The sequence below is a fragment of the Seriola dumerili genome, unplaced genomic scaffold (assembly GCF_002260705.1).
Source record: "Seriola dumerili isolate Sdu_G_001 unplaced genomic scaffold, Sdu_1.0 BDQW01000330.1, whole genome shotgun sequence".
Classification (NCBI taxonomy): Eukaryota; Metazoa; Chordata; class Actinopteri; order Carangiformes; family Carangidae; genus Seriola; species Seriola dumerili.
The window spans coordinates 4,590-27,868 of record NW_019174585.1 but is presented as its reverse complement, the minus strand read 5'-3'; the positions used below and the strand labels follow the sequence as shown (position 1 = coordinate 27,868).

The following is a 23,279-nucleotide window of genomic DNA, read 5'->3' as shown; positions in this document are numbered from 1 at the left end:
AAATACAATTTGAAGCTATCCTTTAGTGCCATGTACAGCATTTTTCATTCTGCAAGTTTCAGTTCCTTCTGCAACTCGTCTGTGTCCCAAGGTTCAGAGGACATTCTGCCCTACAGCCGACCACAGTTCCCCACAGTCAATAGCCCCCGAGATCCAAGCTCCTCCAGCTCCATGTCCTCTAGGGGCTCAGGGGGCCGGCGGAGAGGAGAAGGAGGCCGCAGGAACCCTGCAGACATGGGCCTCATCACCACGGGGGCCTTACAACCAGGAGATGAAGAGCTAGAGGTACAGGCTGTCAATCAAGTACGCAAGCCAGCCTCAACAGCTCGGACTGTAGCAGATAACCATATGAATAAAGCCCAACATCGATATTTGGAAGTTTAGAAAAACCCAATGAAAATATTTTGGCTGATGCCAATTAGTTTTTAACATAAACAGAGAACAACACTGCAATCTGCAATTCCTTGTTATCAGCTTGCATATACACTGACACTGATCTGTCTACAAAAAGCTAATATTGGCTGATTTAGCAGTCGAGCTCTTGTTCTGGAAAATGGATGCTAACCAAAATGTTTGTTTTTGTGTTTTTACCCAGATGGTAGAAAGCTGAAGAACAGAAGAGACAAAGGAGGAACTGTCCTGATTTTTCCAAGAGTGGAGCACCATTGTTTCTCTTACAATTTTAAATATCTCAGTATTTCACCATCATGTTGGCTGCCATCATACTGTACATCAGTAGTGTTTCTTTACATCTGGAAAACAGACCAATGGTTTTTTTCTAACTATTCATTTTTTATGTCCATTTGAAAAAAAAAGAAAAAGAAAAACAACAAAAAAAAAAGGAAAGCGTGTCTGAAGATAAAGAATGGTGCATTCAAAACAAAATACGCAGTAGTATATTTATGTTTAATTCCAATGCAATATGGAGTGAAAATCTTGCTCCAGTCATTGACATGACTCGGCTTGCCTTGACAAGAACTTTGGAGAGCCCATACAGTCAGATGTTACTGTAATAAAATAGCTGCAAGCAGGGGTGGACTGTAAATATACGTGTATACATGATGTCCTCTTGTTTTACCCATTGTGGTACCTCAAATTTGTCTTCCTTGTTTTATTTTGCAAATTCTAATTTTATTATGCCAGTAAATATAAATATTATTTTATCATTTCCATTCATGTTGTAAATTGCAATATTATTTAGCTGCCCCGAGAAAGTGCCACTTTGGGAATTTTCTTTTTTTTCTTTTCTGGTTGTTTTTTTTTGTAATGCACTGTTATGTTTCGTGTTGTCGTCAATGTTTGTTATTTGTTTTACTTTGGTTTTAAAAGCACAATCACTAAACTTTATTTTAAACCATTCTATCTATTAACCTTTTTGTCTTACTGGCGGAAAACAGGTATGACAAAAGAGTCTAGTTAATCCTGATGATGGTGATGATGATAATGATGTAGGTAAAGGTTGCTGTTTACGAAGGCCGTGCTTGAAAGGAGACTCCTTGTGTTGTGATTGTCTCCCTCTCCAGTTCTGATGCTAGCTCAAGTGATAAAACAGACAGTTAATGTGAGTCATAGCTGCAATGTAAATATCTTTTCGCATTGACCATAAACTCAGCTATTGCACATTAATCGAAACGGTTATGTTGTCTACTAATGCACTTAAACGAATTTCAAATACAGGAAATAAGTGTCACTTTGGGAATCTGGAGAGGTTGTTATTGGACAAGAAGGGTCTCTTTTCTTGATAAGACAGGGGTGCTGGATCCCTGTTTTTAAGGAGAAAGGGTGCTGTTGTTTATTCATAGGACATCTGCAAACATTTGTTTCGTAAAGCAAAAAAAGTAAAAAGAACTAAAAAAAAAAAAAACAAAAAAAAGATGATTAAAAAAGTTCAAACTATACATGTTCCTTTGGTCATTTGTCAACATTTTCTGAAAGAAAAGGGTGAATTCTTTTTAATATCAACAAATTCTACAAAAAAAGCCAAAAGCCAAAACAACACGTCACTCAGTATTTTACCATTTCCCTATCCTGTCTGTGGCACTCAACCCCAAGCCAATTCATTCCTACTGAAGACACAATTCTTCAAAAAAAGGTTTAAAAGGGGTTTACAAATATAGAATCTGAAGAAAGTGAATTTTCTAAACAGCTGGATACAAGTGGTTTAAGTAAACATTACTGAAACTGGAATAACCAAGCGTTTTCCGCGGACTACTTTCTACTGTGGATCAATCCACAAACATGTAGAGGCATCGTTTTCATCGGATTTATAAAGCCGTTCTTAAACATTGTTTTAATTAATATCAATAACTGGAAAATGAGCCTCATTTCTATGACCACACTTTAGCCAAAAATGTATGTACACATGCTTAATAACATGTTTACATACAGTATAAACACTTCTGCCTGCTCTGCCAGTCTTCAGGGAATGACAAAGGAGTCGCGCAATGTCACTAATTATGTTGCTTCGGCAACAACTGGAGCAGCTGTTACACATAGATGTGGCCATGTCATAAATTCATTATGTGTACCTGCACCAATGGCATCTCAATTACCATCTTGAAACATCAGAAAAAAGTAATCAATGATCTAGTTTATATGTTTATATCACTTCATCACAACATTGATTTTTTTTTTTTTTTTTTTTAGTATAAACATGAAAACAACTTCTAGTTGTGATGATTTAGCTTTTATTATTAACCATGTGAAAAGTACACAACACTAACATTTGTGGAGATCGGAAACATTATTCATAAAAGTAATAAATCAATTTCACTGACATATTTATTAGAGCTATAATTGAAAAGCATCATAATAAAGCTCAATGTCATTGCATCTATTGCATGTTAATGTGAAATCATCTGAGCTGGCCTCACCCGAAAGGACACAATGTACTTCAACAACACCATCAAGGAGGGAACTATCAATATCCTCGGCTCAGAGGCTAAACAGCCATTTCTGTTCTGTACAGTAGCTATTCAAATATATTACCTAATGCCAATTCCATTCGTGTTCTCCATTACTCACAATATCAGCATCCCATGTCATTCCGTAAAGGCATCCGGAGCCAGAGTGAGGCTAAAACCAATGGTGAAGGGATTATATTCAATTTGACAGGCCTAGATTGCTGCCAATTAGACGTAAGGAGGCTTCAATGAGGTTACATAAGAGAGAGAATACAGTACTCATCTTATTTCTCATCACTCACTAGCTGGTGGGATGGCTGCTGACGCGGCAAAACAAAATATCCATAAAATCAGAAGATGACATTATCTCCGCAGAGCGACTCTGGACAGCGACTTATCCTAATTGGAGACCGAAATACATTTGTTCCAGTTTATTACATCTAACCTGCCTACTGCTTGTCCTCACAGAGGCAATAACCTGGCCTATGGGAGTCTTTAATGTCAACCACTGTCTGTCTGGCTTATTCAAACATCAGTGATGAAGAAAAAGAGACGGTTCCTCCCCTTTATACACCCTCCCGGAGTCTCAAAGAAGCGGAATGGAAGTCGTGTTTTTACAAGTTAATGAAGAGTGCTGCCCACCTCAACATGCTGGAGCCTCATGAGACCGAGCGCACCGAGGCCTCTGCTGAAAGCCATCAGAGCGACGAGAGATCCTACGTGCACTAGACTCATTTATGGCCACAATTTAAAGAGGGTCTGTTGAACGACATTTAATTTGTGTTTTCATTTGATTTTGTTATTTGATCACAATTTTTCAATGTAAGCATACAGGAATGAATAGGATTAATCTAATCAAACCAAACAACCTTCTATACAGCATTTTTTTTTTTAAGCATCTGCATACGTGCGTCATCTTTAAAATTCAAGGAATCTAATTTGTGTTGTCATTTGATGTTTACAGAGACAAATTAGAAATATATGAGTATAATTCACTAATGGTTTTATAATGATTCAGCTATGACAACTCTGGTCTCGGAATCCCCACTCTTCTCCTCCTCCTCCTCCTCCTCCTCCCCCTCCTCGGCTCTCTCTCAGCTTATGGGGCTCCCTTCCCCCTTCATTCCCCCAGGTGTTCTCTAATAAGCACCTTTCTAAACAAGAACAAATTTGGAACAGGGGAGAGCATCCCCTTATGCCTCCATCCATCATTTTAATGAGTGGAGGTGTGTCCAGGCCCCACAATGAGATGCAGGTGATTAAGGACATTAAGCGGATACACTGGCTGCCAGGGTTACTCACCCCATAACGGCATGAATATGCAAGATGAGGCTGGATGGTCTTTGGTCTGGTCATTACAGTTACTCTACCTGTGTGCTATGAGGTGTAGAGGCATGTCTGCAACATGAAGACTGGAGGAAGGGGGATGAAAAAGACGCGTGTGTGCATTTATTATAACGTTATATTTTCCCTCCCTCGCTTTGAAAGTTTTTTCATGTGTGAAAAATACAGTAGCCTATATTGTATACTACTGCATCTATAGTGTATACGCATGTACAGTATATATGAATTGTAGTGCTTTTTTTGTCCTGTGATTGTAAAGTGAATATCTTTGGCGTCATCACCTTGGTTGATAATATTGAAATAGTGATGACTTTTTTTAACTATTCTGTGACATTTTGAAAAGTAAACAATTATCTGATTAATCAGGAAGATAACTGACATATTGGTCAATGAAAATTATTGTAAGTTGTAGCCCTAACTAGTTTGCAAAACACTTGCATTTTTACATCATCAAGATGAATTGCCATTGATCTATATCATATAATCTATGATAATTATATGGAGAAAAAAATGACTTCAAGATCTGATCTTTTAGTTCCATTAGTTACAGTAAACAGTGTCTACCAAACAAAGACACTCCAGTGTAGATGACAGGAAATGGCTTGGACCACTGAGGCTAAAAAACAATATTCTTTCAAATAATTTTTACAGGTTCTGAGGATTTACAAACACCACTTGCACAAATCAAGTTCACTGTCCTCACATCCTACAAATTACGACAAGTTTCAAGTGAATGAATGAGTCCAATTTCTCAGAAGGAAGTAGATTCAAAGACAAAAGATCCACTAATATGCAGATGTCAGTGTGAGGCCTAATTACTCTGCACAGGAATATGCTAAACATGTAGAAATCTGTAAAGCACTCTAACCTCTCCTGCTCGTTCAGCTTCCTCTTTCTTTATGCCCTCAGTGTTTCAGCTTTTGCAATCAATAATTTAAACCGCTGTTGCTTTCAACTCTGTCCCAGCAGCCAGAAACTAATTTCTTTTGTGTACATTCAGGCTGTCTCTCATTTCTGAGCGCCAAACTGCTTCATTAACCTCCTTCCCAAACTAGGAGGTAATTAAGTGAACAGCTGTGTACTGTCTGACAACTCATCTTACCGTCGCTACCCTTTGCGAGAATGCCAGCGAGGAACCCGTCATCACAGGTGCACAGTGTTTAGACAGCTTACCAGCACCTCTCCACAGCCATTTACACTACAGCTGCAGGTCAAACGCCACCTCTTCAGACAATCAATCAAAACTCATTTACGTTTAATGATCTCACCAACCAACTCATCACAATTTCACATCATTACAAAAAGTTATTTTTAATCAACGTTAAACACTTAAGCTTGTTTCAACTTGTGAAAATTGAAGCGAGATGAGTTATTGTAAAAGATAGGCGTCAGTGGCAAGACTGCCAGATGTAATGAGAGAGGCAGTGTGGAAGCCAGCCAAATCTAAGTTTTTTTAATAACTGGGAAGTAATCTGGGTGATTTGTACATCCATTTGTCACTTAGCCAGTCATTCTAACCATCCTTATTTAGTGCCGATGGGGTCCGCACAATTAACCCAGAGGAATATAGCCTCCTCGTGCCGACTCCTGGAATCTTCCCTGCCTCAGCTTTTTTCCTCAGCTGTCCTCTCACCATCATAACATTCACCATCTAACATTTAATATTACCAATGAGTCATAGTCTTTATCAAAGCGCTTATGGTAATTATCAATACCAAAATAAGCCCTCTGATTAGTAGATTCACTGCACTAATTATGTACACGGTGTACAGAAATCATGCAAAAGACTTTGAACTGTAAAGTAACTTGATCAACAACAAAACACCAGCACAAAGATGGTCACATTAGACTGAATGCCAACTGGCAGCCTTTGTCTGCTATAAAAGAAGTCTGGTAATCAGCAGTCTGTTTTAAAAAGCAGTAAAATAACAACAGCAAGACATCAAACAGAATCTAAAGACCAGATTGCAGGTGCATCAGTTAAAAAGAGCTAAATCCAAAATTCAAATTTCTTAAATCCACATATGCAAAAAAAAAAAAGCAACAGAAAAACTGCATTGATGAACATACACCTTACAGTATTTACTGTGAAAGGGTCTGCAACCCCCTCACATATGTGACCAACTTTTTGACGACATGCTTGTAATGGTGATTTTGTTATTTCAGGATAGATGTGGGGAGTATGGATAAAATAATGTATATATAATTTTAGATTGCAATAGTAGAATGGTGATCTGTCCAGGGTGTACCCCGCCCTTGCCCAAAGTCAGCTGGGATTGGCTCCAGCCCCGTGTGACCCTATAAGGATAAACGCTATAGCTAATGAATGAATAGTTGGATGGATGGATATTGCAATTGTATAATAATAATATATGCATCAATGTAGGACTACGACTAATTATTGTTGTCATTTTGGATGAATCTCCATATTTTGATAACTTAACAGTCACAATTTCTCAGAATCCCAAATTCAATTGTAGCTAACAAGCGTTTAGCATTTTAGCTTGATAAATGACTTAAAACAATAGATCGCCTGATCAAGTAATTATTCAGTCAACGCTTATCAATCATACAATATATCTTTCTGGGATGATAATTTAAAAAACAGACGGGAATGTTATTGGCTCGTGAAGCAAATAAAAAAATCAAGGTATTTCATCAGACGGATGCAAAAACCCTCGTAATCCAGTATTACTGTAAAATAATCCTACTCGCTGAATTGTAAAACTGGCCACAGATATTAAAGGGATAGATTCGTCAGCGGAGATGGTCAAGATTTATCTACATCTATTGCCTCATAATCTTCCTATTGCCAAGCTCTACTTAAGAGTCCTCATTCACGCAGTGTGCATTATTTTGTCAACCCCCTGTGGATTCTTAATCAGGCTCCTGTCCAATACAATATTGCTCCTATTACAAAATATGATTGATTTCTACTAAATTACTAAACAGAACACTAATTAAAATCCCTGATCACACAGAGAAAAACATAGTGTAGGCGTGTGAATCTGCCACCCACTCACTTCCCTGTGAATTCAAAGAACCCCGTCAGAAGGTTCTCGTCATAGTCAAGGTGTTGGGTATAATGACAGTATTGAAATAACCTTTGACACCATGTGACTCCAACCCAAGGTTAGGAATGCCCAATGCAAACATGCAATCATACCATCCAAAAGTGACATGTTTTCATAACAGCGTCACCGAACGCGCTCAGGAAAACCCTGACACGAACAATCACGGAGGCTACATGCAAATGGAGATAGACAAAAGGCCCGGCGGTGCTTGATGTTCAGCGAAGGCACATAATGGGGATAAATTAGGGTGTTTTCTTAGTCAAATGACCCGGGGAGTGCTGATGATTTGAATGGCGGGTGCTCTTCAGGCATTGATAGATGGAAGGTGACGACAAGGGTGAGCGGGCTGCGGAGGTGTTACAGGGAGGGAGGGATCATGGTGGTGGAGTTTAGGGTGTGGGCACCTTTGGGTTCATCCTGCCTCTACGACGCCCTCTCTTTCTCTCTTCTCTTCACTTTTCTTTCTGTCTTTCCATTGCTGACATGCTGCTGACTGACTGAGTGGAGGAGACGAGACACGGGTTCATCACGCTTTGTGTGGCCTTGGGGCTTTTTTTTTTTTTTCCTTCACATAAGATGGCTGATGTGCTTGTGTTGCCATCTTAAGCTGTTGTTTTACAGCCTGGCCATTTTTCTCTTTTATGACAGTGACCTACTCGAGAGCAACAGCTACATCCTTTCACCTCCATTTATCTTTTTATTTGATGTGTTTGTATTTTAACTGATTAATTTAAAGCAGATAACAGTGTAGTTTAGCAGTGATTGCTAAAGACAGGGCAGCATCATATGACTGGCTTGAGGATGTATGTTATTTGACTGCAGTATATTTCTAGATTGTGTCCAGAGCTTGTTCTATCGATTATTATTTTTCTCCCCCTCAAAAAAGACTAATGAGCCCAGAGAATTCCACTAGAAAGGTTAATACAATATTGAAATGTCAGGAGATTAATGATATTGTTCTTTCTTCCTATGGTCCTGTAGGAGAGGGTGACAAATGTCTTGCCCTTTTCACTCCGTTCCTCCCTATTTGTGATCTTTTTCTCTCTCCCCTCTCATTCTCTTTGTCTCTGTGTCTGTTTCTCTTTAACTCTCCATCGCCTGTTTCTCTTCCTCCCTCCCTTTGTCTCTTCCTCGTTCTCCTCCACTGACCATGGTCTCCAGATGCCAAGGACTTATCCTCACCACTGTGCGTAAATGCTGCAGCTATATGCAGTGACACAACGCGGGAGATGGGCTGTGCTGTACACTGTGTGTGGTTGTCAGTAAATGAATAGCATTGATCCATCTTCATTAGGAGGCGATGAGATTTCAACACGATGAGTTTGCCTGCTGTCGAGAGCAGAAAACTCTTCTTTATGCACTAGACCATCAAACAATGCAGTGTTACTTTCTCAGCTTAGAGTAAAGAGTTAAACACTGTGTTTTGGTCTTCATGGTGCAGATGTTAACTGGTCTAATGTGTTCAGTGTTTCTATGGTGCACATCTTGACTCCTCCCATGCTCCTGCAGCACCCTGGCATGGGGTCCAAGTTTTAATCAACTCTGCATAATTGGAGTGATTCCCTGTCTTGCTGTATATTTCTATCCATCTGTATAATTACGGTGAATTAAAGTCTTTGTCAGAAGGAATGGGGAGGGAGAGCCTCACACAGACCCTCCCCTGCCAGTCTCCCACCAACCCCTCCTCCCCGCTGTAGCTCACACAATTACACACCATCTTGAGAGAAAGAGGAAATTACCTCTTTTGTCATCTCATTTTTCACCGGTGGGGAACTGAACACGCGCATGAGCGTCAACAATAATTAATGCATCACGGCAACCTGTGCGCACAACGTCCCCTATATCTATTTCATAATATTACAGATTAACCAATTAACATCACAGCTTTACACAGGCTCACTGCTGGTGTTAGTGGTGTTTTCTGCATTAGGACCAGTGGTATGCGGAACAGCGGGGAACTGTGATCTTCCTCCTCGCTATGGGGGCTTTGGGCCAGCCATGCCTCAGTGCAGTAATTGCATCGATGAGAAGAAAAGCAGTGGCTTGGAGGCGAGCATGGGTCATCATTACTCTGTGTGAAGCCACCAGCCCTAAGGTAGCCCATTACTGCAGTGTGTCAATAACTGATGCTGTTGTATGATAGAGGCCAAACGTTAGCCCTCCCAGGGTCATGTGATCACTTCCTGCCTCCAGGTTAAAGGTTCAGGCAATTACAGGGATGCCAATTTATCTTCTGTCTATACTAGGTGATCCTCTGAAAGGAATTAGAACAGAAATGGATATATGACCGTTGTGTTTTTCCTATGCTTGCTCCTCTTGGTATTGTTCCTTTGATACCGTCAGTGCCATCCTTGTCATAGGCCGATCCCTGGTCTGTGTCTCATTTCATCATTTCAGCCATCCTGCAGCTACTATCTCTCCTCCTCTATGAGGCAGGCATCTGCAGAGAATGGCCAAATATCCCGCAGGGGGAACAGGCCTCCAATAACTTCTACCTCCATCCAGGAAGTCCTGCATTAACCATGAAGCTAGTGTGCCAAGTCATAAGGTTTCATTCACTTTATCAGACCTGCCACATCCTTTGAATAATTGCTGTTCTACAGTGTGGCTCTTTCCTTTATTGTTCTGAATTTCAGCCAGTCACTGTTCCAGGGCTCCCTGTCACTGTGAAGCACATGTGATGCTAAGTTGAGGAGCACATCAGAACTTTAGGGGCGCAATGAAAATGTATCAAATAATGTTTTTCCTTAATAAAAGGATTACAAGGAGCTGTTTACAAGCAAAATGATCTAATCTATTTGAATACAAAAAGTACCAGGTTTTTAATTATTTCAGCTTCAAACTATATGCATTTAATAATTGTATAATTATTTTTACTAAACTAAATAAAATAAGTAAACTGTATAAACAGTATGAACATGGGAATGTTCTTTGACACTGCAGGTTAAAATTGTATTTCCCACTAGTGGCGAAGGATGAGATGGTATCGCCACTGGGAGCCTCAGATAACATTATTTCATCACCTTCCTCATCCATCTCCTCGTCTGTTTCGACTGTGTCAGTCAAAACCTCAGAAACTTCAGTGTCTGTCAGTATGCACTTGTCTTTTGACAATGACGAATAGACTTCGTACTTTACCTATGTTACTAGCTGCTTTTTATTCGCAGTATATTTCGCACATATCTATTTTTAGTCACAAATGCGAGTGCAACGCTCACACTGTCGAGCCCTGTGTTCAGCTCTGAGGTTGCTGTGTTGTTTGTACTGTAGTTCACAAGAGATATGCTGTAAAAAAGTAAAGCATGTAGGCACTAAAAACAATAACACGATCATTATGAATAAACATTTGACTGTAGACTGACTGCCAGTAGATTTATTCCATAATAGAAATCTAATAACCCTGCTATGTGCTTTCTTTGTCCATAATTGAATCTAACACATCTTTATCTTCATTTATTGTCCCATCTCTGCAGCTCTTTTATTCTGAAACAGTTGTCTCACAATCTCACTCAACACTGACCTTGGCCCTCTACCAATTTTCACCTCACTACCCCCCTCCCTTTTGACCCTGTCCCCATCCTCCCCTTTTTTTCATCTCTCCATCATTGTCTCTCCACCTCTAACTTCCCAGCAATTGCCGCCTTTCCTCGCACAATGTTTCCGACAGCCAATTTATACAGTGGCAGGACGCATCTATCTCCTGGCAGGCTGAGGAGTGCCTCTCTGTCTCTACCAGCTCCCCGAGTCTGAGCGAGTACCTGCAGCCCTGGGCTCTATGTGACTTCATAGGAACATTGTTGCCTCATTGAAACTTTGCTTTGAGCTTGGCAGGTGGGAACTCAGCTTTATATAATCAAAAATTAGGACTGTGCAATATGATGATATATAATGTGTTACAATAGAAAAATGTCAAATCACACTCTTTATGGTTTTATTTTTCACCATTTGGACAACGCTTTGTGTTCTTCCTCACAGCACAGATGCAGACAGGAAATTAGCATGAAGGCAACACAAACAAACATGGAGGAGAGTCAACATGACATAGAACAGGGTTATTCCAATCAGGAGGACTCCAACCAGCCAAGACAACATGAAGAGCTCGTAGGTAAAAGAGGGGCCATTTCTACCGTTTTTTTTTAATTTTTTTTATCAGAACCAGGAGCAATTAAAATGGAAATAATGGAATTAGAAGAACAGTTTACTGCAAGAAAAAGAGGAAGACGTGTTTTTAGTTTAGAAAAAAATGGTCAAATAATTAGTCCATCAAATTAACTCATTAACTTGTTAATTAATTCATTTAAGTCACTTGTCAAGCATTCTTTGGTTCCAGCTTCTCAAGAATGAGGATTTGCTGCTTTTCTGTGTTTTAACTGCTGGGTGGATAAAATATGCAATTCCAGGACATCTCATTGGCTCTGAAAATGATGATGACATTCTCAAAATTTCTGAGATGTCATGGAAAAAATGTTTAATTCGTGAATTGAACATATAATGAAAATAATTATTAGTTGCAGCAGCAATTTCCTTTGTTTGATTTACAAAGACAGCAAGATCCACCTGAAAACTTTTGATGTGCACATCACACTACTTTATCTGTGTCCCACTAAACCTCCCATCAAGTCTCCTGTGTCACAGTTTCAGCTTCTGTAGGTGGGACCTGTCCCTCAGCTAGGCTCAGCGTTAAGAACGAAGCCTCCATTGGATGTGACTCCAAGTTCACACGCATTAATGTTGCACTAAACGCTACTGGTTCACTCCTCAGTCACACCAACACCGGCCCTGACTTCCTCACTACCTCTCACTCTGTGAGTCCAGGCTTGAGACGTCTGCAGCCAGCAGAAAGAGCAAAACTGCAGTGAACGTGTGCAGCAGCAATAAAGAGCAAAACAAGCTGTAAGTGAAGTGCAGTAGTCAGTTTACACTGGGTTATGGTGCCTCTTAAAAAGTCTGCTCAAACTAGTTCTCCAGCTTTCAGTCTTTGTAGATTTACACAGCTCTTCAAAGCACTACGCTATATTTGATAACCTAATATTCCGTCTCTTCTTCTGTATATCCTCTTAATCAGTCATGTAATGAACAACGCTGTTACTACTGTTTACATTAATTATACATCAACCCAATTAGACACAGTACATCCATGCTACAGCTTTATCTGATTACAAGGCCAATAGAAAGATCAAAAACTCTTCACATTTTACATAAGTAGGCCCTCCATCTCTCAGAGACCAGCTATCTCACTGAGGACACACAGACAAAAATAATTAGTACAAATATTTTTCTTGGAAAGAGGACAAATCACATGCTACGTTTTTTGTCACAAGTTGCGTTTTTCCAATTTGTGTTTGTAATTAGGGTGTGCAGCACCCAGACATCCAGCGGATAATCTGGCCTTTCTGTATTAGACGGGAAGTGGACCGTGAAAGTAATTGGTGAGTGTAGCACAAATTGGATCTAAGCGTGATGCGATTTTTATTCCTCTGAGGCAATATTTGCAAAGCGATTACAACAATGCTGCTGCTGCACCTTTTCAAAAAAGCTCTATTACATACGTGTAACATTTATGATCGAATGTTAACAGGTCCAGTAATCAACCTGAAAGGGGGGAGCTAGTACGTGAAGCTTACCGTCGACTGGGAGGAAAGAATAACCTCAAGTTTTCAACCGTGGCTTTGGCTGCTTTAAATGAAGAATAAATAAATAATGAAAATAAAATCCAAATGGTTTTCATCACTCAACTGTTTCAAGACTATTCCAATTAGGATTCCTATTAGATGCCTCTGAAATAAACTGCCAAATCAACCACAAAAAATATGGATTGAGGAGTTCTTTTCTGGAAAAAAAAATCCCGCAGAGGAGCATTTATTTTCATTCCTGTTGGGACAACAGTAGCATGTTTTACCCAAAGTTGTGTGAGACACTTACAAATAACATGATTAGAAACAAATTCATTTGCAAGCAACACCACTTGGTAATGAGATCTTGAGCTTGAGTGGGTAACCACTGGGGGCTCAGTAAGCCAGCCAGAATCATACTGGTGTGACACTGGCATCAAAAGCATAAAGATTGGATATATCTGCAGTCAGCGGACGCCTCCTGCTGATAAATGGGGTTTTATCACTTCGGCAGAATCCCGGCCAATATGCCTGGCTGAATACTGAACAGGGCTATTGTGTAGCTGGGGAGGGGGGACGGATGGGAAGAGGTTCTACTCTAAGGACAAGGAGGTGTGGGAGGACTGATGTCATTTGAAGCATATAGATATTGTGCCAACATACAAATGGATATGAGCTTCTTTATAGATACAGAGGCACAGGAGTTACAGGAGCACACTTCAGGTCCAGGATCAACAAGTTTCAGGTAACATGTCAAATCAGCTGCAACTGACAGTTATTTTCATTATATGTATTCATTATTATGATCAATCATTTATTCTATAAAATATCAGAAAATGCCTGACACATTTTACCAAAGCCCAAGGTGATGTCTTTAAATTGTTTACTTTGTCTGAGCAGTCAAAAACCCAAACACGTTTAATTACAGTAATATTAAAAAAAAAAAGCATAAAGCAGCACTGCTTCACACCTGATATGCTGGGACCTGCATATTATCTGATATTTTTCTTAATTAACAGCTTAATTGATTAATCAATTATTTATATTGTTGGAAATTAATTTTGTCAACAGGATTTAATGATATTTTGATAATAACTTCAGAATTAATTGGAATTACACCCTAATCAATACTTTATATCAGCTGATATTCCCTTCAACTGTGATCAAGATGAAGGAGGACTTTTTGTAGTTGAAACATAAACTTGTCAGTGTTTACATGTGGACAAACTATTTTATTGTGAGAGTGTTTCTGAATTAGCTTAATCAAACAAATCTGTAGCACAATCTCTTCGTAAAATTTTGGCTGACATGCTGACATACACTCGGTTGCCATTGTATTGGGTACACCAAACTAAAACTAATGTATTCTAGTTCAACTGCCCTGTAATAAGGCTACAACCCTCAGGTTTTGTTGAAACTGCTGTAGAGATGTGTTGATTTCACTTATGGTCGAGATTGAAAGTTGGAAACAACAGTTGACAAGACAATCCAACAAGTCCTCCAACCTTAACAGCCATTGTTGTTTGTCTTTACCCACTGATATGACCCAGCGTCTCCTGGAAAAGCGCCATTACAGCAGCAGGTATACTGGAGCTTTGACATCATGGTTACAGTAGTAAACATGTGTTTTGGTTTAAGAAAAAGGTTGTGGTTTGGATTAAAATAAGTACTTTGTTAAGGTCAGAGGACCTTTGTTGTCATGGTTACAGTAATTTGCAGTTAAGGCTGTGGAACAGTCAGGGATAAAGCATAGTGTTGGTTTCAAACTCATCGTGCACAGCAGTCTTCCATCATCGATCCATTTATCGCTCTTTATACTTTGTCATCTGACTTCCTCCTTCACTCCAACTGCTAGAAGTTGCCCAACAGTAATAAGTAATAAGCTACTTGCACAGATGATATATGATATATCTCAACTTGAACACAAACATGGACAGGAAGTCTTACTCTCAATGACATAAATAAGTTGAATGATGAAAACTGAGTATTATTCCCTTTGCGATTTATTGCAGGAATGTTGTGTTAAGCTGCATTAGATTTAGCTCAGTAATAAATATACAACTAAGTGTACAGTATCTTCAACAAGACAGTGTTGTGCCTGCTGATGTTTTGGTTGGGCTTCCCTTGAAATAGTTTATTATCAACACTTTGCTGAGCTTACCTCTCCATTTCCCACCTTTTGCTAATCTAATTGTTGGGGTTAAAAACTGGTGGGTTCCCTCCCCGTTTGAACTGCGTGCCTGTGGCAGTAAACCCCCATCAATTACCTGCTACAGTCTGTTTCATGCTGAACACGAAGGAACATGTCAACACCCCAAGATACTACTCTGCACACATATGAAAGCCTGGCCATCCAAACAGAGGAAAACCCCTGACAGCATAAATTACTGGGTGGAAAAAGGTGAAGGCACTGTACATGTATCAAGCCTTGTCTGCTGTCAGAGACGGGAGACAGGGAAACAAAGGAACGCACAGGAGCTGAGCAAAGAGAAGGAAGGAGGAAGGAGGAAGCAGGATGTAAAACGAGTGGCAGAAAGGAAGAGAAGAAAAAGGAAATATAGATAGAGAGGGGCTATGGACAAGAAACTGGCCAGTCAACAGGCAGAACAATCCTCCAGTAGTGTCTTCCAGGGGACTGTCAGCTCCCATAAGAGTAACATGGTAAACAGGAAGCAAAAATAGCCTTCAGTCTTGTGTGGTGGTAAGACAAACAACCGACGGCACAATACAGTGTGCTTATTGTGTAGTTTGTGGAAGAGGAGCTGTGGAACTATTTGATGAGGGATATGTCTGGGTGCCTCTGCCATTGTTCGGCACAGTTGAGAATCATTTATCACAATAGGAGCACCTGGTGTTCAGGAAAAAGCTTTAACAGAGCAGGAGCTGGTACACCACAACCAGAGCATCTCAGCTAACAAAGAGTGTGAAAATAGCAACATCTTTCTCCGCATCTCTCCCTGTTCCCCTTCAAATCTCTCCCTCTTCCACCCATCTCAGCGTTTCCCTCCCTTTCTCTGCTGCTTTTAACATGCCTCCATCTCCTCATGTTAATTTGCTGCTTCAGTGACACGCATCATTGGGGGAGTCATTTCTAATAACCCCGCCAGCCCCCATACAAGTGCCTTTGAGTCATGCACTGAGATGTCATTCAAATTATTAAGCATAATGGTGACAATGATGCATTTCTAAAGCTTTGCTTCCTTCCTGACATGACTGCAGTTAGCTCAACACAGCCAACCAATCCTCTGACATTCTCCCTCCCCCTCCTCCTCCTCACAGATGAACCCCATGTCCCCATCTCATCCTTTTGAGGAAGAGCACGTACTGAGCTGCTGGGATGAATCATTTCATTTCCCTGAGCGTTTTGCCACAAGAAAAATCTTTTTATTTCTGGAGGCATCTCGGCATGTCACAGCCTCCTCAGTGTCAACCCTCCTATCACATGTCATGATGCAGGGCTTCCCATTTGAAAGGTTTTCAAGGTAAGAGGGTTAGAGTAGGTTTCTCTACCTTCTTCTTCCTGACCTGAGTCAAAGTAGAGTAATTATTCATTCATGCGGGGCCGTCAGGGATGATGCGCAGATGACATTTTCCCTCAGCTGCTTTGTTGTTGCAGATCCAAGGCGGAAAAGGATTGTCAGTGCCTAACATCTGCCGTTTTCTCCCTCAGCCTCAGCTCGCTACAACACATCTCAGCAGCTAAGAAAATAACTGAACAGAGCCACAGGGATTCTCCTTTTCTCATTTACAGACTTTCAGGTGTAAGCAACACATGCAAGGCAGATGGCAAGATGAAAACATACCCACACAATCACGTTTAATATTATTTTAGTTGTTTTTTTTTTATATATGTATATTGGAGCAATACAAGCCGAGGTTACTGTGGCAACTCCACTATATTCTGCCCTGAAAATAAATACACTGAACTTAGTATTACTGCAGTCTGACAGAGAAACAGTTTTTCTTTGTCCCTGTTTATTTTCTAATTTCACAAACATGGCCTCAACTGGCTGGGTGATGCCACACTGTCCTGGATTAAAAAAGCAGAAAGCAGATGCCTCGGTAATAAAGACAATTAAAGCAGCAGCTGCACCATCTGCTATGGTCCATGACCAAAGTAATGAGTGGAAAAAGGAGTGGAAGAGGAATTTTGAGAAGGTAGCTGTGTGCAGGTACATCTTCAGCCTCATCAAAAACCCCAGGCACCTGCAGAGCCATGACAGCTAGGATGAGTCAAACCATGCTTGAGTTTTGCAACCTGTATGATGATACGGCTTTTTGCACAATTAAGCAGAGCTAACATTTTAACTCAAGGGACCCAAAATATATTATAGAGGCAGGATAATATGGAATATCCCTTTAACATAATCTCTCGCATTATCCCTTCCTCCTCTCCATTTCTAGCCCATCTCCAGTCTCCTGTGTGGCCTGAGCTGGAGAAGATAAATGATGAGGCAGTGTGTGTCTGCAGTGACCTCGCCCGTCTGGGAGTGATTAACTGATTATGCCTGAATGAGTGGTGACATTCATGCTTGGAGGCCAAAAACTGTCCTCCTTGCTGGACACTTCACTTCATAGGAACATGCGGCAGGTAAAGAAGAGGAACCATTATCAGTGAGAAAAGGCTAATGCTTCCTCTTTATTGTGCCAGTGAGCTCTGTCTTAAATGCAGCAGATAAAATGTTACTGTTACAACAAGCATAGAATGAGTGAGTCACATGCACTGATTTATTCGACTATTAAATAATGTGCAGCACACTCTGAAAGTTCTGATTATACTCAACAAGTTTTCTTTTTTTATTCCAAAGTTTAAAGTTTATTATATAAAAATGCAGTTATAATACGGCAGTGCCGATGAAACGCAGTGCCACAGCCTTGTAACATTCAAAGACAAGGGCAGACTTTCAGTGCGAGTCCTTGGCAAAGACTTCTATCTGCAAAGCTCTGCCCATCACACATGTTGAAGTGTTACTGTGTGAAAAACATGAGAAAGCGTCCATAACAGTTAGGCATAAAAACATTTTAAAAAATGAAATAATAACTATGTATTATGTTTTATCTCAGTGGGTATCTGTGTATCTGTGGGTGAAAGGCAGGAAAGGATAGTTTTGCATATTTGTGCCCAACTTCATACAACCAAAGACAAAAGCTGGCCTTGGCAAAGCGGCTTCTTTTTTCTTCGGTGTGGTTTTCAAACAGAAGGCAGAGCGTGGGCTTAGAAATGCCTCTCTTTCATGGACAAGATTTAAAGGAAGAAGGGCATGTAGTTTGGAAGAAAACATTTCTGAATTCAACCTTTTTCTGTCTATACTCTTTGATTTCCTTAGATAGACTATCGGACATATAAAGAGTAATCATATGATTTTGTTTCTGGTGATTCACAGAACATCAAGAACCTCAAAAATCAGACTGAAGACAATTTACTCTTAAAGAAAATCTAATACAACAGCAGTGTGACACAGCTACGAGACAAGCATTAGTTCACTTGAGGATTTCTGATTCTATTTCCATGACATTATACTGTATAATCCAGTCTCAGATAATGTTGGACCCAGCCTTTAATTAACCAGAGTCGGACAAGGTTTTGGGGTGTCTCCCACTGTGTTCGTTAACACACATCATTAATCAAGAGGGGGTTTCCATTAACTAGGTCACTCAGGATCATGCTAAACAATTAAGCTTTGATTAAGAGATTGTTCATCAAGCCATCCCACCAGCAGCCACTGGCATATTAAAAGCCCACAGGAACAAGATGCCATGCACATAAAGCTTTGTAAACTCAGAAACACTGGTACACTCTGTCAGTATATGACAAGTGTACTTAAATTCAAACATCTAGTGGCAACACACACACACACACACACACACACACACACACACGCCAATAAGAAAAGTAAAACCTTGCATACACTTGTTTCTTTTTTTCTACACCTTTCACCTTCCCTGGATGCCATTACAATACATGACAATCAATTACTGTTTATTTCTGCCAACAGAGTTTTCTTCTCTCTTGAATAAAATCTCTCAGCTTTCATGAACATCCCTGCTCTCAGCTTGTATGAATAGTCCCTATTGAAAAGACTGCAAGGTGAAATGTAACGCCCCCCTCCCACTCTACCCTGAACACAACTGAACTGCAAATCTCAAGGAGAGCAGATAAGTGGAGAGAAAGGAAAAGTGTAGGCAGGCAAGGATGTTTGTCAATGTGAAAAAAAGAGAATGGGAGGAAAAATGAGCCAGAAGAGCTGTATACAAATATAACCTTAAGGTTAGCATCCCACAGAAACAATACAGGCATCTATGTATCTATCAAACTCAAACAACTTACACACATAAAAAGACCTGAAAAATTTACAGCACAATTAAAAAAACTCCTGTAAAGTTCCCATTAGGCCGATTTCCAGTTAGCAACACTTCTCAGCTATAAAAGAGGTCTATAGTAACCTACACTCCAATATGGAGCAACATAAAACAAGTACCGAGCCTCTAAAGAGGCTCAATCATCTGTGCCTGAACTGCAGGTGTAAAATTATTTGAAGGCTGAATGCATCAAGAGCAACAGTCTTAAAGATCATGATAACATATGCCAAACACAGACAAGCTACACAGATGAAAAGACGCATCACAAGTCACAAGCTGATATTAAGCAGCCGGGATATGATATGAAGGACACAGTTCACACTCCTGTGATTTTGAGAGTATAATCTCTCTTCAGATTTGCTCAGTCAAATGAAAATATTACATTTCCTCAATATTTCCAGATTGTGAGCTGATGTTGTGAACTCTTTCTTTGCATGGAAATGCATTTGTCTTCTCATAAGATGGACATGAAATCACTCCACCAGCTGCTTTTAATGGAGCATGTGAAATGTATGACAAGAAACTGATGTATTTAGGTTAAGTTACAAAGTTAAGAACCTAGTTGCTTTTTTTAAGTTATTATTTATTGTAATGAGGGTTTTGCAGTATATAGAGCACACAGTATCTGCATCTGTACACAATCTGAGAAAGGGTGGTGGTGACTGTCGCTTCACAAGAGCTTCAGCCGTCGTTGTCTTTGTGATACAAGACGTTATAACAGAGCAGCGCTGCGTTTTCAGTGCAGATTGGAAGCTACAGTGAGTCACGATCTAAGAGTGATGAGACGGGCCAAGGCTAAATGGTTAGCGTGCTAACTTCAGTAGAAGAAAAGATGTGACAAAGAGAAGGTTGTCTGTTGTCTTTCAGTTTTGGAGTATTAATTGGGAAAAAAAGGCAGTTTGAAGAAAGGTTGAATCAGTTAACTAAGAAAATAATATTCAACAAGGACAATTGATAATAAAGACCTATTGTCAACCTTGGCCTGACTGAGTAACATGATCAGGATCATTCCAACACACTGACATTAAACCAACAGTCCTCAGAGGCAGAATCAGCAGCATGGGCAACGTAGAAGAACTACATCCAACCAGCCGGACTAGTCTGACACAAAGCTCAATATATGGAAAGTGTTGGTCAATAATGCAATGTTTTTATCAAAACAGGTGGAAAATCATGTGGCTCCTGGAGTCATTTATCAAATGCGGAGCTATGATGGAGAAATATAGAGAGATAGAGAGAGAGAGGGAAGGAGGGAGGGAGGAAAGGAGAGGGATGAAATGCAAATTATTGCCGCTTGTCCCCAGCAGCTGGTCTAGCTGTTTGACATGTGTGATGAATGGTGTTGCATTGGTACTGCTGCCCTCTCACCTCCACTCCCTGTCACCAGTCCAGAGACAAAGGGGAGGAGAAAAGCAAGAGGGGAAAAAAAATGCAGCACAAGTAGTAGATGCTTCCTTTCATCAATACACACACACACACACACACACACACACACACACACACACACACACACATACACGGATATATATGCAAGCACATACACAGCAGTTCCCTTCACCCAGTGCAAACACACTGGTACAGACATCAAAGCACACACACATTCAAATGCACACTCACTCACACGCTGATAACTTGTATCTTACTGCAGTGTGTATTTGCTGAGCAAAGCTTATTTCCTTCCTCTGCCTGGCTAACCAGTTTTTGCTCACTTCACAGACCATCTCCACCAACGTCTGATGCAACAATTACACAGCCATATGAAAGCGCGGGCTTCTGGGAGTACGCAGAGAAACAGGTGCATATTTGCTTCACATTCTGAGGGAGGTGAAAAATGAGGAAGAGGTAGAAGAGTGCACACTGGTAAACAGTAGGAAATAAAAGATGGGAGTGGAGCAGGAAAGTTGCTTTGTTGGCAAGGAACAGAGCAGTCATTACTCGTCCTATCCCCACCCCCCGCCCCCCACCCCGGCACAGGCAGAGGAAGAGGTGTGAAATGGGAGCAGATCCTGCAGAACTACTGATGGGTTTGTTTAAAGGGTCAGGATAGATCGCTGAACCTTTACCATAAATATGAATGAAAGAACCTCTCAACCATTCCAAAGAAATATCATGGAAATGAGTTATTCACACAACATTATTCTTTGCCTCTCTGTGGGGTTGTTTTAAATTATATGCATTAACGGCCCTACAGTTCAAAAAGAAAAAGGTTCCTGCAAGGTCTCTCAGTTTTGCAATAATCTGGTTTCTTAAACGTCATATAATAAAATCTTTCTTAATTGGGGTAAATGGGGTAAGAGAAACCATTTCTTGGCCACATATATGCTGTATAATGGTTTTTAACAGGGCTTTAACAAGTGTGCATGGGTATGACTAAGTATCACTGTGACACCAGTGCAAAGTGTAACCTGAATCTGGAACAGTGAACTCCATCTAAACTCAAAACTATTGCTGAAGTAAACAAGTGTAAATAAGGTGGTCTACACAGCTGAACTGGAGGCCATTTTTAAAAATTCAGACATGAGCACATGGCATGAGGACAAACTGTGGAATCTCTGAATACAGAGCATACTCTCCCACTGCACCATTAGTCCAAAAAAATTTCAAGGAGATAAACAAACAAATAAACAAGTATAAGTAAACTCTTGTGTGACCCAAACACACACAAAATGCCAGCCTTGGTTCAAAATTTGAAGACAGGGGTTTGGGAGAAATTGCTGGGAGGTTTTTTGTAAAAACATGTTTTTCAGATGGAGGAGGAGCACGGAGAAGAGTACAGCTGAGACAAAAAATAGAAAACTGTAATGACTAATTGTTGACATTTACGAAGAACAGACTAAGAAAGTTGAAACTGTGCTAAATTGGTCTGGTTTACATGTTATTATTCATTAATTCCAAGAGATTCTGTTGTTTAATAGATTTTAAAAGAATGGCTAACCTTTAAACTCTTGATCAGTCATCACAGAGAGAAATTACACTAACTTAGTGTTCCCACAAAATAAATCACGCATCATATACTGACTTTCTCATAATAATAATAAAATAACTTCACGTGGTGACAAGGTGACAGACTGATGGCTCTGGGGTTCTTCACATCACAATTAGTATCATGGTACCAACCTCCTTCAGACCATGAATGGGCAGAACAGGTTAAAAACTCAGACACCACTCATCCTCAGTTCATCCATACTATCTGACAGGAGAGAATGCCAGACACTTGAGATATGTCTGATGTCTACTGCAAAGAGTCATGATGTTACATCCCTGCCATTTATACAGGCAATATTTCACACACAGCCCACCAAACTATGTCAATACGCAGCTATTTAACATTCATCAGACCAGAGTCACTAAGCTATGGATTTCCATCAGCACCTCTAGCTGTCACCAAACTGTATTTCAATCAAGAGAGACTAATAAGAAGAACAAGAGAGTATGAGAATTAAAGTAAAATGAAATTTATTGTGAACAGAAAGAATAGATTTTGGTGCTTAGACTCTGGCAGGAAGTGGATCACTATGAACAAGATCCACAGGTTTAAAGTCCTTCCAATAAAAGGAATCTTCCCCTGGAGTCTAGAAACTGGTGGTAGTGATGACGAATGGAGCTCAAGAATGGGAAAATAATCATGAGGGAACTTCTGATTGTATTGTTTGATTGGAGATGGTCTGGCGTCCATGGTTGAGGTGGAGAAAGGGGTAGAAGTGGGTCGCAGATTCTTCGCGGTGCTGAAATGACAGCTGAATGACAGCAGAGAAACAATTTTTTAAGTTTGAAAAAGTTAGGGTTTTAAGTAAGTTTTTAATGCCATGCTATACTATGACATCTCATATCATTCTATACTATGTCATTTAATGCCATACTATATTATGACGTTTGTATGACCTTTTATGCCTTACTATATGAAAAACTAGAAATTTGTGATTGGCCAGCATTGTGGACAATTGTTAGCACTGTTGCCTAAGCCTGTGAGGGTTATGGGTTCAAAT

At 40.1% G+C, this 23,279-nt stretch overlaps 1 protein-coding gene across 1 annotated transcript in view; it reads left to right on the top strand.

Moving 5' to 3' along the window:
- Positions 1-1,842, top strand: part of robo1 (roundabout guidance receptor 1) — a 127,537-nt gene extending 125,695 nt beyond the window's left edge. Inside the window, exons 29-30 of the mRNA XM_022759747.1 lie at positions 92-285; positions 596-1,842. Coding sequence (XP_022615468.1) covers positions 92-285; positions 596-610 — 209 coding nt within the window. The 3' untranslated portion in view covers positions 611-1,842. The remainder of the gene's footprint in view (positions 1-91; positions 286-595) is intronic.
- Positions 1,843-23,279: the final 21,437 nt, after the last annotated feature.